At 41.3% G+C, this 15,572-nt stretch overlaps 1 protein-coding gene across 1 annotated transcript; it reads right to left on the bottom strand.

Moving 5' to 3' along the window:
• Positions 1–3,369: 3,369 nt before the first annotated feature.
• LOC311261916 (multivesicular body subunit 12B-like) lies at positions 3,370–14,486 on the bottom strand (the record flags this gene model as incomplete). The annotated part of the gene is made up of 4 exons (XM_084360930.1): positions 3,370–3,652; positions 8,136–8,195; positions 8,850–8,905; positions 14,405–14,486. The coding sequence occupies 4 exons, from the start codon at positions 14,484–14,486 to the stop codon at positions 3,611–3,613; spliced, it is 240 nt and encodes a 79-aa protein (XP_084217056.1). The 3' UTR covers positions 3,370–3,610.
• Positions 14,487–15,572: the final 1,086 nt, after the last annotated feature.

Genomic DNA, 15,572 nt, shown 5'->3' with positions numbered 1-15,572 from the left:
TACAGGCTTCCTTTTCCAATTTCCAAGCAGCCCATCCACCTCTGTCTACATGCTTACACACTGCTCCATGTCATGTGCCGGGGTGTGAGTTTAAAAATGACCACGGGACATCTGGCGGACCCACAGAGGGTGGGGCTTTGATGTGCTACTCTGCAGTTCAGCTCAACCTCGGCAGAGCCAAATCCTCCGAGCAACGCTGCAGAGAGACTGAGGAGCGTAAAGTGGGCCCGGTAGGTTAGAGATAGCAAGGGAGTTAAAAAGATTCTCCATATGTGAAATGCTTAGACACACAACAGCCCTCGGTTACTACTCTTGCCTTTAAACTGCTGTGCAGCTTACAGACAAAAAAGCTTGTTCCCATTTTAATTTTAAATTGTGGTCTCTGAAAATCATCATTATTTTCCCTATCATAAAGCGCAGTGAAAGGAAAAGTGAAACCATGTGAGGCAGCTGTTTGATGGGCGATGCTGGGCAGGGCTCATGAGGGAGCTGTGGTTCTGAAAGCAAAGACTGCTCGCTGCCCATCTGGAGGGTTTGGCCGCACTGCTTCTCTTAGCATGAATGCAAAACCAGCGATTAGCTTCATCTAAACACTCACATCTGACCCGCAGAGCTAACGTCACGCTCTACCTGCTGTCCATATCTGATAGAAGCAACACTTTGACTGCTGGTCACACTGAACACAACACTGACGTGTTATAATGGAGGTTCTGCAGACAAAGGGCCACATTCTGAAAGGATTAAACACTTTTCATGAAAAGACCAAAAGCAACAACGCAGTTATTCGTATATTACTTCTTTTCAAGCTCAGCTGAAGTAAATCTTTTTAAAAAGACCAACAACATACACACACACTTATTTAAAAGTGATTTCCTAAAGAAGCTTGTTTTTAGCAAACAATACACAAACAGGTAGAGTTGCAGTGATTAATCAATTAGTTGTCAGCTATTAAATACATCTGCAACGATTTCTGATAACCCATTCATCAGTTTGAGCTATTTCTTTAATAAAAAATGTCACAATTCTCTGATTTCAGCTTTTTAATGTGAGTAATTTCTGATGACTGAATATCTTTTGGTTGTGGACAAAACAAGACATTTGAGGATGTAATTGGCTTTGGGAAACACGGATCTGAACATTTTTCTCTAATTTCTGACATTTTATAGAGCAAACAATTAATCGAGAGAAATGACCAACAGATGAATCAACAATGAAAATAGTCGTCAGTTGACCTACTTTTAGCTCACTGTTTCAACTTCAGTTGTGCATCTGTATAAACTATTTTCAGCTGCTGATTTGGCGCAAGTGAGAATTTACAGCAGCAGGAGTAAGTACGTGGAATGGAAAATAAGCAACCTGCTACTCTGTGTAGTGGTGCAGCACTTTGATGTGATTTTAATAGTTTTTAAGCAACAATCGAGCCTGTATGGCTGTTTTTAATGTCAGATATACAACGGTTAAGATACATTAATCGTGGTTTTGGACTCAATGGGATTTGTTGATAAATGTGCTGAAATATACATTTAAGTACAAGTACATTGAAGTAGAATGTTGAGGTACTTTACTCGAGTAATTCCATTTTCTGCTACTTCATTCTTCCACTCAGTTACATTTGGGAAGCAAATATTGTACTTTTTACTTCACTACACTTATCTGATAACTTTAGTAACTAGTTACTTTCCAGATTGCATCCTGCATTAGAGCCAGAGGAGCACATTTTTAAACTAATTTATTTTTTCTGCAATCGGATTAAAATAAAATGCTGTTTCCTTTTCGAATGCTGTACTTCTGAAACTTAAAACATTTCATATCAGAAACTTAAGGACTTTTACTCAAGTACTATTCGTATACTATTCGTGTCACTTCTACCAAAGTTATGTTTTAACATGATATCTTTACTCTTACTCAAATATGACATTTGGGTTTATTTTACAACACTTTTAATGACAAGAAAAGTATGAAAAATGTCCTTTCCTTTATGATACACTTGATATTTGTGATTCTACTTTTAGATTATTTTTAATCTATATTGTTTTCGATGTAAAGCACTTTGTTACAAAGGTTTAGAAAAGTTGCCATTTCAGTAAAGTTGTACTTACCTACTTTCTTGTGCACCACTTAAATAAATATTGTTTTAATTTCACACATCACTCAGAATGACATCATACACTCTCTGCTGGGTATTACATCCAGTCTAAACACTTGAAGCTGTGAAAACATTTGAAACTTATTAGTGATATTATTAGTAGTCACAGTTTTTCAAAAGAGCAATGGTGCAAAATGAAGAGCCAGCACAGCGCCACCTTCTTCTTGTACGGTCTCTGCGTGTGAATCTGGATACATATGGAATACTGTATATATGCACTTTCTGCACAGCGGGGAGGAGGGCTGTCGGAGCCTGTCGCTGTGCTCTAGGGCATCACTGACATGAGTGTCACCTTCATGAAGGAGCGTGAAAGCTGTTCCCTCTGCACAGGATGCTTCAGACCGTCGCTCTGATTCCAGCGGCAGAACAGAGGAGTTAACGCAAGCGCTTGCAGAGGGTTGTCATCTGCTGTACGCTTCATTTAACACCTGTGAATGCCGAGAGCCATTAGGAACTTTGGTCAGGAAAAAAAAAAAATACCTGCACTGTTAGCTGAATCTGTAAGTTCACAAACTTAGCAGGAGGAGAGTCTAATTAACAATGAGGACATTAATCCGTTAATGAGTTTCTGATACTAATTACACCTGCAAAAATGTGCAAATGGATTCTGACAATTTAATTAGTTGCAAATGACACATGTGAGCAGGAGTGAGAACACAGTGATGTTTTGGTATCCAAGTGTAAATTCTGCTCCTGGATGTGGCAGCAAAGTGGCAGCGGGGTGTTGTTTGTTTGTTTGTTTGTTGGCTAAAGACAAAAATATTCATTTTAATAAATAAAGATTTATTATATTTTAGATTATCAGAAATTTGGGGTTTGTGGATATTAAAAAACAAACAAGAACTTCAGGAAATAGCCACATGTTCTGCATTTTTTCTCCAAAATCATTTACCATACAGCCACAGTATATATAGGAATAACATTAAAACTGAAATGTAATGGTGTGTGTTTTTTCTTAAAGACCAGACTCACTGGAGGAGTCACTGCTGACATGGGTGGGCGTCTGGGGTAAAAGGCTCCTGTGTCTCAAGGCTCTGCTCGTTCTTGCTGCACGCTGCTCATGATGAACTCTGTGATGGAAAGATGCTTCTTCCTGGAAAATGAACGTCAGAGGGGCCCGTGTGCGTGTGATGAGGCTGCTCCTCTGTTCACTTTTGTCCTCCCTGACTGCTACTCACTGTCAGCATGGCCCTGATGAGCAAAGTGTGAGTCACAGCGAGGGATGTGAGTCCAATTACTTTAATTTATTCTGAGCACAACTTGAGCAACACAAAAACACAAATTTAACACATTATATCTAAAATTTAATGTCCTTCATTAATTACATAATATACAGCTGCAGTGTATCTGGAGTTTTTTCTTCATTTCGTTAGTTCACTATTTTACATATTATCCCTTTAGTTCATCCGTAGTGTTCCAGTCGTTGTGGTTCTCTCTTCCAGGTTGTGAAGGCTGGGTGGAAAGTTACACAGCAATGCTTCGCTCCGTGGTGAAGTTGTATTGAAACTGCAGGAGATGAAGGAGAAGAAAAAGTACACAGTGATGAATATAAAACATTTTGTGAAAACAGAACAAAAACATCACCAACCTGCACAATTTTAATAATCAACACCGAAGCAATAAGCATAAAATGCAACAATGAAAATGTACATTTCATTGTAGATTACCATAAAGCACCAAAATAACAAATACAATAGAAAATAATATCATTTTATTTTTTTCCCCCGCTGTGAAATTAGCAGCCAACATGTAATATTACAGCAGAGTGATTAGATGGTCGTCCAAAATGAAGTTTGAGAAAATACAAACAAACACTCCCCCCTTCTGGCACACCATGGACATGACTCTTTAGCAAAAGGGTTTCCAACATTCTTGACTTCTGTGGCAAAGCCTGTATTTTTTGTTCTGCTACACTGACTCTATAAATCATTATTTTATATAGTCCAACTGCTGGTAACCTGCTGGGGAGAAATTCCAAATGTTGATTTCAGACGTAGAGCTGCAACAGTTAGTGGATCAAAAAGGAAATTAGTTCCCATCTATTTTGCCAATTGATTTATCGTTGTAGTCAAAAACATTTGCTGGTTCCAGCTTCTTAAATATAAAGATCTGCTGCTTGTCTTTGTCATTTATGATAGTGAATGCGTGATGTTGGCTGGACAAAAGAAGCAATTTGAAGACGTCACTAGGCGTCATAAGGCTCTGGGAAAACTGTTATGAGCATTTGTTTTGACATTTTGATGGCACGAACTCAAACATGAAAAATAGGGGTTAAATCACTTTGAGCCCAGATAAAGACCTACAGACCAAAACATGATCCAAATTAATAGTGATTTCTTTTAATGAAATAGTCCCTCGCAGTAACATATCCAGATGTTACATTTGGGAGAAGACTGGTATCAGATTGGTATTTGCTATCAGCACATACCCTGACTAAGAGTATTGGAATGTTCGAAGAGAGGAAGTTGGATCGGTGCATCCTGAAAGCATCATCAGTTATCAGACTACTACTGAAAAAGGAAAGCTAACATAAAAGAAATCAACATTGCATTTGAATCTTAACAGCAAACGACTTTATACTTGTGAATGTATCCGTCCATGCAGCAAGATGGTTTAACTTGACAGGACATCTTGACATAACTTGGTTCAGTCTAGAAATAAGTAGGCTGTAATGAATGTTGAAAGATGTGAAACAAGTGGACAGTGGTGTGTTTAAGATCAGTTACTTCAAATCAGGCTTGTTATAGTACATTAATTATTACTAATATTAATTATTACTTAGTATATGATTTTATTTTTTGCATGACTATGGGACAAGACAATAATTAAGCTCATACATACTTGACACTAGTGGAATGTAATTATGATTTTACATGTAACAAGCTTTTTGTGAAAGAAAATGGCTTCATTTTATCTAATGTAACAGAATTTACCAGCAAATTACTCAGATTTCCTGACTTATTGAGGCACAAAAGATATATTCACGACCAATTGAAGAATATATTATACATTTGACTTTTACAGCAAGATGATTATTTAGATTTTTCCAGATCTAAGATTTCAAATCTTGGCAGGCACAGAACTTTTTGCAGTGTTTGACTTAATACAAAGAATTATTCAAATTTGAGTGTTTAAATCCAAATTAAAATAATTGATTCAAAGAAAGACAAAGAAAAGTGTCTAAAGCAATGAAATAATCTAGAGTAATAACCAGTAAAAGTGATTAGTTGACTATCAAACTAGGATTTTGTTGTGGGTGCTGTTCATGGTTTACTGCTCACTTCAGCAGTTAGACACTTGTATTACTGCCACACAGCACTAGGTGATGCTGTATGATCACTAAAATAAGTTTCCAAATCTCCCACAGAAGCCACGGAGCCACAATGGCTCAAACCGGGTTCTCTCAAAATACCACCTTCCCCGATTTTCATCTAGTTGAGGGGAAGCTGCAAGTTACCCAAAACCTGTCACATCTCACAAGCCTGTTAGTTGTGAAGAAATTCAGGCCCCCCACCACACAAAAATCCAGTCTCAACATCTGGCACAGTAAATAAATAATCCTGTGTGTACGTGTGTGCGTGTGTGTGTGTGTGCGTGTGTGTGTGTGTGGATGATGGATGGGGGAATGGGGTGTTATCAGGGAGAGCATGTATCAATGTCTGCCAGTTTTACACACAGGCTGACAGGACAGTGACACACTAGAACATGGGCGGCAGTCACCCAGACGAGCCGAGCTTCATTTCCTGTCCCTGCTCCACTGCCAAAAATATGTGACATGTTGTCTTCATTAATTCCACCTCTATTTGGAGCTCTCCCTCTCACACCTTTCACATACCCCTGTACACTACTGTCCCTCCATACATTCAACACACACACACACGGGCACAGAAGCACACACACACAGATAACTTCTTACAAACACTGAAAGCCCATCATACATAGGTGCTAATGAAAATCTTGTCATGTGTGCACACACACACTTCTCTCCACCCTAGCATACTCCCTCTGAAAATCATTAGCCAGCCGCCAACAACATTTTTCAGCAGAGCAAACTACATAAAGATGTCACTTTAAATCGCTTACTAATTAACACTTAAAAAGACACAAATTAGATATGCGTGGCTAAAAGCAATTATAATATCCGCAAGTTTTGTGAGTCATTTGGGAAATGAAAAGAATGCCTAATTGCTGGAACCAACATCATCCGAGACACGGCTTAAGTGATGCCTGTTAGGAAATGGGTCTTATCTACAACTGTGGCTGTGATTACAACAGTTTTCCTCAATTACATGTGCATATGTATAATTCTAGAAAGTACATCTCTTTCATGAATCTATATTTTTTAATGGGTTTAGAAACGAGGCAATTAGATTCTGAGCAGAAAGCGCCTCTAGTTTCTGAAGAGGGAAAGAAAAAAAAAAAAAAAAGTCCCACAGTCACGCACAGACAGTGACCTCTTCTGGACAACAGAGGGAGAAAATGCTTAACAACATTTAGAAAGCTGAGGTCCAGTCTCAAACTAAAAACTGCTTTTTCTGAATTTTAATCTGGTCGCTCTTTTGTTTTATATTACAAAGAATGAACTGCCACTTCTGCAGAAGTCTTGAGTTCAGAAAACATGGTGGGTATTATATTTATAGTGTACAAATGAAACCAGACAAAGAAAAGAAAAAGACAATACTACAGACATGCATCACTTTCTAAAAGAAACACCTCCGCTGTCCAACGTCCGACGTGTTTGCAAGAACATCACCGACTGTATTTCCTCCCTTGTTCTGCAGATATCATCGGGGTATAATAATAAGAGGAGAGAAGTAAAAATAACACAATGGTGAGGGATGTTTCCACTTGGAAACTAATTATCAAGCTAAGCTGTGACTTCATCCTCATCAGCCTGGCCCCACCATTAATCTTGTGCTGTCGTCCACTTCACTAAATCCTGTGTGTTACACTATCTCACATTTACTTCATCAGCTCCAGCGCGGCTGTAATTAATGATTTCTCATGCCCCTTCCCTTCCCTTCCCCAGCTCAGCTCACCATGTGTCCTCCTGCTAATCACACTCTCGGAGAAGAAAGGAAGGAGGAGAGGAGAGGAGAGGAGAGCAGAGGAGAGGAGAGGAAGGAGGAAAAAAAAAAGACAAGAGCATATAGGATGAGCAGCCAGCCTGTCTCCACCCTGGAAAAACACACACATACACGCCATTAATACCTTCGCTGACAATGAGCTTCATTCAGATGACCATATGACAAGATGGCGACTCTGTGTGATTTGGATAGTATGTGACAGAAGACAGAGGCAGAGTGCAGAACAGACACCCGGTTTGATGAGGGAGTGTTTGCTCTGTAACACATCTCAAACCCAACAGCACCTGTTCTTTTACAGTGGTCTGTCACTTCCTGGCAGTTCTGATACCAAGATACCGTGCTAATGAGAGAGAAGGGGGGTTGTCACTCTCTTTAAAGCGCACGCACACACACACGCACACACATGTGCACACACACACTGACTCCCTTTCTTTCTCTTCCTCTCACAAACACATGGGCTCTGAAGAAGGAGCTGCACACAGATGATTTTCTTCCTACGAATGCCTGCAGGCTACAGTGTTTCATCAGAAATGGGGAGGACTTTGTAGTGCTTTTATTTGCTCTAAATGATCTCTAACTTTTTCAGCACTGAAGATGAAGCTGATTGGAAAAAAGTTAAACATGCAGAGAAGCTCCTCGAGATCTACAGCACTGTGCGAGATGCTAGATTGAGCTGTTTGAGAGGAGAATTGGGGGAATAAAAGTCAAGTGTTTTGGAACAGGAGACGAAGCTTTTAAGAGAGAATGGCTGCCTAGCCTGGCCATGCTTTTATTCAATTGGGGCTTAGTGGAGCCAACAGGGCCTCGCTGTCTCAGACACTTAATTACAACCCCAAGACCGTTTGCTTTGCATTCTGGGCCAGCGGCGTCAGCGGCAGCCGAGCGTTGCAGCCTCTACTCACTTCCTCCTCGATCTCTGCCAGGGATTTGATCGTAATGCCCATTAAATTGACTTGCTGCATCTGAAATCAAAAGCAGGGAGAGGAGGGGGAGGGGGGGAGAGGAAGAAGAAGAAGAAGAAGAAAAAAACACACAAGAAACATGGCGGTTAGGCTCATGGCTAAGTAAGCATGCTTAAAATCTTTAATCCTCTCCCTCTTGGTGTCAATACAAACGGGGCTATAGTGACAACCGCCGCCAGCCAGCCAAATGGACTGCATTGAGCCAGCTCTGCCTGACTGCACGCATTCATCACTCAGTCTGAAGGGAAGGAAAGGAGAGGAGAGGAGAGGAGAGGAGAGGAGTGGAAAGGAAAGGAAAGGAAAGGAAAGGAAAGGAAAGGAGGAAAGGAAATTAAAGAAAGGGAAGGAGAATAAATTAAAAGAAATGAGGAATCAGAAACAAAGACAGGACAGGCAGGGAAAGGAAAAGAAGGGAGAGGAAAGGAAAGGAAAGAAGACGAAAGGAAAGAGAAGACAAAGATAGCAAGGGAGAGACAAGGAATGGAAAGTGAGAAAAGGAGAGAAAAGAACAAAAAAGATAGGGAAGGGCAGAGAGAAAAGGAGAGGAAATGAAAGGAAAGAGGAGGAAAAGGGACTCATGGCCACATACTGTAAAAAAGGACCAACTATTGTGACCATAACAAGCAATAATTTACACTTTGTCACAACTTTTACCTCTTGGGGGTTTTGAAAGAACTTCTCAGGGACCACAAAGGGCACATCATCCAGAGCTGCAAAAGTAAGTGAAAACAAAGTTTTAGGTTTACTTTCATACAAAAAAAAAGAAATATTACCCCCTATTCTTGATCCTGTGTACTTCCACAAGACTAAACGTGGGTTTATAAAACAGCAAAGCTATCAACATCCCCAGCCACCCTGACACCTCCCCTCCTTCCGTCTATGGAGAGAAGATGAAAGGCTTTTTTATTCTCCGCTGTATCTGAGCACCTCCACTCTCTCCTCCAACCCAGCCCTTTCCCAACCCTCTTCCAGTTTAATTACTCTTGATTATTCCCGATTCCGTCTTGTCTGAGAGATGTTCACCTCCGAAACAAAGACACACTCACACTAGGCACAGAAAAGCGGAAAGAAGAGAGACAAAACATTCACCAGATATCAAATTTGCATGAAAATAAGCCACACTGTTCAGCCGGCAAAAAGTGGATTGAAATGAGGACTTGCCAAGAGCGTGGTGGTATAATTAGCATTTGACCAAACAAACGAGCTTCAACAGAGCTATAATTAAGCAGGCCTGTAATTAAGTGTATGCCCTTTATCATAATGATCGTGGTTAAAATGGTGTGATGGCTGCCAGTTGATTATTAATGGTGTAACCCCGTACTGCATGCATCCTGCACTGGAATCAAGGTGTCACGACTGTCAGGCTAGAGAGCAGCCCTTTGTTTATAAAATACATTAGGGCCCAAATTAACACAGGGTGACAAGGGACACAAAGCCTCCCGTTTCCAGACTGAAGGGAAAACTGCAGCTGCTCGGCTTCATTAAAAAACTCCCAAATCTGGAGGCACAAAACTTGCTGCCGTTGGCTTCGACAGGAGCCCCAAATATCAAGAGGCCAAGCTTCCAACTGGTGTTCTTTTACCCACAGTCCATCAGGCCGCTGGCACAGGAAAAGGAACTCATAAATGTAAGCCGAAGCTGTTCATGAGTCATCGTTTTGGAGCTGACACTCCTTTTGGTCTTTCCTGTTCACAGCAATATTTAAAAGTATGAAATTCTAAAGTATCCCTCACTTTGACACTTATGTGACTTGCTTTCCTTTCTTGGTTATGGCACGGATCTACAGTTTGGCACTTTCCGCACAAGTACAGTACAATGTGATCTTTGTAATCAAGCCATGACCCTCGTGACCACAGGAAAAGCTTATTTAGTTCCTTGGCTCGCTAGTTGCTGTATGAGTCTATACTTTGAATTTAGTTCAAATAACTGCTAATTTCAGCATGCTAACATGCTCGCTGTAACACTGCTTACAAGCTGATGTTGAAAGAAAAGTTCACCCAAAAAAATCTAAATTCAGTCATTATCTACACATTCATTATCATTTATCTATTTATGTTTTATTCATCGTCATTCATTTTAAGCCATTATCTATTCACCCTCATGTCAAGGAGAGAAATTGATTGATCTAAACTGATTTGAAAAGACATTATTTACATCCTTGACAATGGTCAAACCCACTTCAAATGGGCTGTGTGCTAAAACTTTTTGCTTAGCAGCGGTATTGCAGCCCCAAAAAAGGTGTAAATAACATCTTTTCAAATCAATTTGGGACTCTGAGCTACTGGAGTCTTAGATTACGCCATTTAAGCTGTATGGAGCCATTTTTTGTTTTGTGTATTTTTTTTCCGAATGTACTTTACTCAAGTTACGCCAGCTACTTTAGTTGTTTAGGGAAAGCTGCAACACTGTTTTGCTGTGAAGCTCCAGAAATGTTTGATGGACTAACAAACTTCGCCTGATTTCCCATCTACATGGGAGTGAAACGGCTACAAAATCATTTTCATGGTAAGCTGACTTGTAATAGGGAGAATGGCCCCACCTAAGCAGCAAGATCTCCCCCAAGAGGTGCGTAACTCTTTGCAGCACTACATCACACACCACCAACTATGGGTCTTCAGCTAGCAATGGAAGAAAGCTAGCTTGGCATTCAGAGAATGGACATTATTGCAAAAGTAAACAAAGGACGTTGACAAGAAGCAAGAGGACGGCAAGAGTACATTTCAGACTGGCTCTTAGTCATTGGCCAGAGCTTTGCGAATTAAAAGGCTGCGAGACAGACTAGCTTGCTAGTTTTTGATCATAAGCCCTTTCAGTTGACATGGTTCTTTGGTTTTTGACACCATCTTTGCCGGTCAACAAATGCACATGTAGAGACAACCATTTAAAGCTGTGGTGTAAAAGTGAATTACACTACAAAACTTTAGAGGTGCTAAGTTGCAAAAATATTGATTCTTGTATGATGTTGCTTTAACTTTGCAAGTATTTGGCTAAAGCATTGAGGAAATTGAAAGTTTGGCTTGACGGATGAAAAATGAAGATATCACTAATGTTACAACAATTTATTCTGAGGGGGACATGAGGCAATGCCACATTCAATGAGAATCCATCCAATATTGAGATAATTCACTCAAAAGGACAAATATCAACATCGTGGCACTTGAGGAAAAGTCATTAGGATTCATCGTCTGGGAACCATGAATCTGTGAATGTCCAAGTTTTCTATCAATTCCTCAAATAGCTGTTGAGATATTTCAGTCTGGGTCAATGAGGTGGATCAACCAACAGACGGACCTGAAGACCAACACTGCCATGGCTACAGGGGAGTGCAAGGAGTGAAAGCTTTAATCCTGGCTCCTTTGGCACTCACCAAAGGCCTGTTCGTTGCCTTGGAGCAGCAAGCAAACCAAGGCAACTGGGTGGTCAGAATGACTTGTTCAAGCTCATAAAAACAAGTGAATAAACACGCACCACTGTGTCGCTGAGAGCACCAACACCAGCCACAGATAGGCCGGGAGAATACATTTGAATCAATAGCCAGCAATGGGAAGCCAAGATTGTAGCTGCTGATGGATCTGCGTGGCCAGGACAGATGAATGCACACAGCTGAAGGCCAGAGAGTTTCTTTATTGCTCAAGGATTACATTTAAAACCAGATCTCACTTTGTATTCCTCCACCATCTATACTGGAGAGGCTATCTTACAACCAGACAAATGGAGAGGCACGGCAGATGACTTGGTGGTAAGAAATGGATACCATGGAGAAACACAAAGGTGCAAAGGGCAAAAATAATGTAAATCCAATCTTCTGACCAAGAATCCCACTATGAAGCATGTTCTAGCCGCTCAAATGGCCAGGCTACAGTCCATTAACTCATGAGTGTATTGCGGTGTAGGGAATTGGGTACTTATTTGGCATAGTATGTGAGCGCAGCCAATATGAAAACATCTGGCAGGAATTTTGGTACAATGACTATGATTATGATGATGATGATGATGATGATGATGATGGCGGTGAGCGCAGAGGTGGCGTTAAGTAAGGAGGACCCTGTGGCTTGAGTGATTGTAGTGTAAAGAACGGAGTCAGCACAGGGCCCGTGTGGATCATTGCCTTATTAATGGCTCCGTCAGGTGCGATGAGCAATGGCTGCATTGTCATCTCCAGCCCCTGGGCACAGATGAATGGCTGTTTCAGGGCGGGAAGGGCTCCCTCGTACGCTGGGCTGAGCACTAATCCCTCACTCTTCCATTGTTGGATGCACTGTCACCCAGGACTTCAGCAGCGCCATACATTGCATTTCCAGGGATCCAGCAGACATGGCCATGCACACAGGCATACATACACACACATAAACCACACCGAGTTGTGCTCCGACACTGACTGATGGAAAAATATGCGTGGGTGATCGAGCATACCCCATATTACCTGAACCACAACTCAAGAGTAACACTTTAGGAATGTTGATGAACTTTTATTTTACACTTCACTAATTCAGCAGAATTGCATTGATCTCTGTCTAGTATGATTACTTGGGTGAATCTGTTTCGCACCTGAATTAAGTGAGAATGTCGCAGTCAGGGCAATAACCTCTAAGTGCGACCGAGAATCTACTCCAACTTTTTACTCACTGATAGAGCTGATTTCTATTGTTTAATACCACAAAACAATAAGAAATAATAAGTAAAGCTGCTTTCAAACTTAGAGCTTGTTCTGGAACCTGCTGTATTTCATACTCCAAACAATTGGATGTTGCTTTTTCTTTTTGTGTAGCCAGGCTAGACATTGCAATACCTTTCCTGTCGGTGTGACTCTCAATTTGAGGCGGATTCTTTATGCAGACCATGGAGATGCTATTCTAGTTGCAGACCCCGCTCTCTGTCACCTCTGCAGATAATGGTGAGTAGATGAACAGAGAGCTGGAGGAGGACCCCCTATGCCCACTCACAGCCCTTAGCCCCGCTCTGACATGAGAAATAGTGCCCAGGCCTGACAGCATCTCGGAGACATATTGTAGTTTATTTTGTCGCCCGGGCATGCCATCTGTGCCATTCCAATAGAGGGTGTGTGTTCAGGCTGCTGCAAGAGAGAGGGCGCGAGGCTCCGGGTCCCTCAGTAGCTCTGCAGCCACGGCAGGTCATTAGTCAAATTGCCTAATGAGAGAGAATACAAATGGCCCCCTACCCTGACAGGAGGAATTTTGGAGGTGTCAGAGCTCCTGACCCGTGCTATGAGAACAGATGATAGCGAGTTGCTATTTTCAGATTCTTTTAATGACTATGGCTCTATGAAACCCATTCTTTTTCTTTTATCTTTTCACTGCTTTTTCAAGCCCTCTAGACAGACGACTGAAAAGGAAAAAAAACTTTTGAATGCATTAAAAATCTCACTTGCAAAAGTGGAAGTGTAACTTTTGAATTATTTAAATGTTTACTGGGGAGTCAATTAACATCCTAAAAAGCGTATAGCATTGATACTAAAATAGATCACGCAGCAAAATGATGTTGAGGGGTTCTGATCATCTATTTTTATTTGTTTCTGCCAGCTGTGTGCAGCTCGTTTCCCCAGTCTCACTGTAGTGTGTGCAAGCTTCCGTTGCAATTCTCCTGACAGCAACTCGCTTAGTTTATACTAAAATATTAATTTCATCTCACCCAAATTTAAATAAAAAATGTAAACAAATTCAAATGTTTCTTAATGCTTAGAGTGGTATGCAAGACATCCAGTAGATGAATGTGCTAAACACACTACAGGCTGGTTTATAGAGAGAAACTGTGGAAAAACAGAAGAGAACACCAGGGGAGTGGAGAGAAGCTGAATCATTTTACACAGGCTTGCTGTTTGTCCTCTTTGATGAACCTTTTCAAAAGACGTTTTCGTCATTTTAGCTTGAAAAGGTTGTACGTCATCTCACGATAGATAAACTCATTTTGAAAGATTTAAAATACATTAAATGCAACATCAAACAAAAGCAATAACTGTATAGAACAACCGTTATAGTCTGCTTTCAATTAATGTTGAACAGTCTCACATGAAAATCGACAAAATGAGTACCCACCCTCTCAAAAAAATCGAAAATATACAAACAAAAACAATACACTCCGGACGCCATCTGCAGCAAACGGTTCATTTGCAAAGATAACATTCAAATTCAAGTTTTTTTGGTTACCAGAGGGATGCAAAATAGCAAGCTTATGTAGAATGACCCACTTACTTTTCCATCTGTGACAAGCAGTCCTTGAAATCTGGTTGTGGGTAGGGAGCCAGGAGGCAGTCCCAGTCGGGCGCTGGTCCATCAGTCTTCCAGAAAGTGGGCAGAGCCAGCAACACCTACGGTGAGTTGGCCACAAACACCGCTGCATAACAGCGACTGCTCTGAGGAGGTGTGTATGTGTTTGACAAGTTCTCCAATACGAGCACTGTATATATTTTATACATATAAGTGCAATTTAATGTAAAGTAGATACCAGAGGGCTTCAATGATTTGGTATTATTACAAACCTGTATTCTAAAAAGCAGTGGAAAAGTACTGAGGGAGCCCTTTCTCGCTGGCTAGCTATTGAGGGCTCTCATGAAATTAAATGGACAATCAGACTTTAATCAGCAGCACAGTGTCTTTTAAGACACTGCCATGGCACTGGCATTGATCCCCAGCTGTGGCTGCTGGTAAATGTGCAGCAGAATGTGTGTATAAATGGGGTACGCCTCTCTGGACAAGTGTAAAAGCTGGCAGAGGGCTGACAGTAAATTGCATGTGCCGGATGGGACACAGCAGAAGGCACAATTACACAAATCCCCTCTTAATTAGCGGTTCTGTGGGCAAACTAACCCGTAATGATGCGAGGGATGTGGCGAGCCCCAGAAATCCTAACAAGAAACACTCACCAGCACTGGAGACTGGGTCATATGGCCCCGGCTCCCCTCAAGTAGTGACTGACGCGTGATCTGTTTTGATCAGTGCAGCTGCAGGACGTGATTCCCATGCTGCCCTGCTCCCCACAACCCCTAGCCCTCGCTGAGCTACTTGCCCTCTGGACTGTGGGTAAAGCAGCAGGCCCTGTGTGGTTATGGGTGGCATTATTAAGTTCTCCATGCTCACAGTACCAGGCAATGTAAAGTGGCATCTCACACGGTGAGTAATGAACTGTGCCAGGGTGGAAGCAGGAGGGATGACAGCCAAAGAGGCCTCCTTGGCAGCCACTAACCTGGGCATCCACCAATTTATCATCCCCTAGAACCAATCCACCAATGCTGCGCTGCCATTTGTCATTAATTATGCTAATAAGGACACCATTACTCTCCTGATGAAACAGGCGACTGTTATTAGTATAATGCATTTACAGTTTGATACATATGCATTTGCTTATTAGTTTCACTGTGTG

The sequence above is a fragment of the Pagrus pagrus genome (assembly GCF_965226575.1).
Source record: "Pagrus pagrus genome assembly, chromosome: 8".
Lineage (NCBI taxonomy): Eukaryota > Metazoa > Chordata > Actinopteri > Spariformes > Sparidae > Pagrus > Pagrus pagrus.
This window is presented reverse-complemented; position numbering and strand designations above follow the sequence as displayed.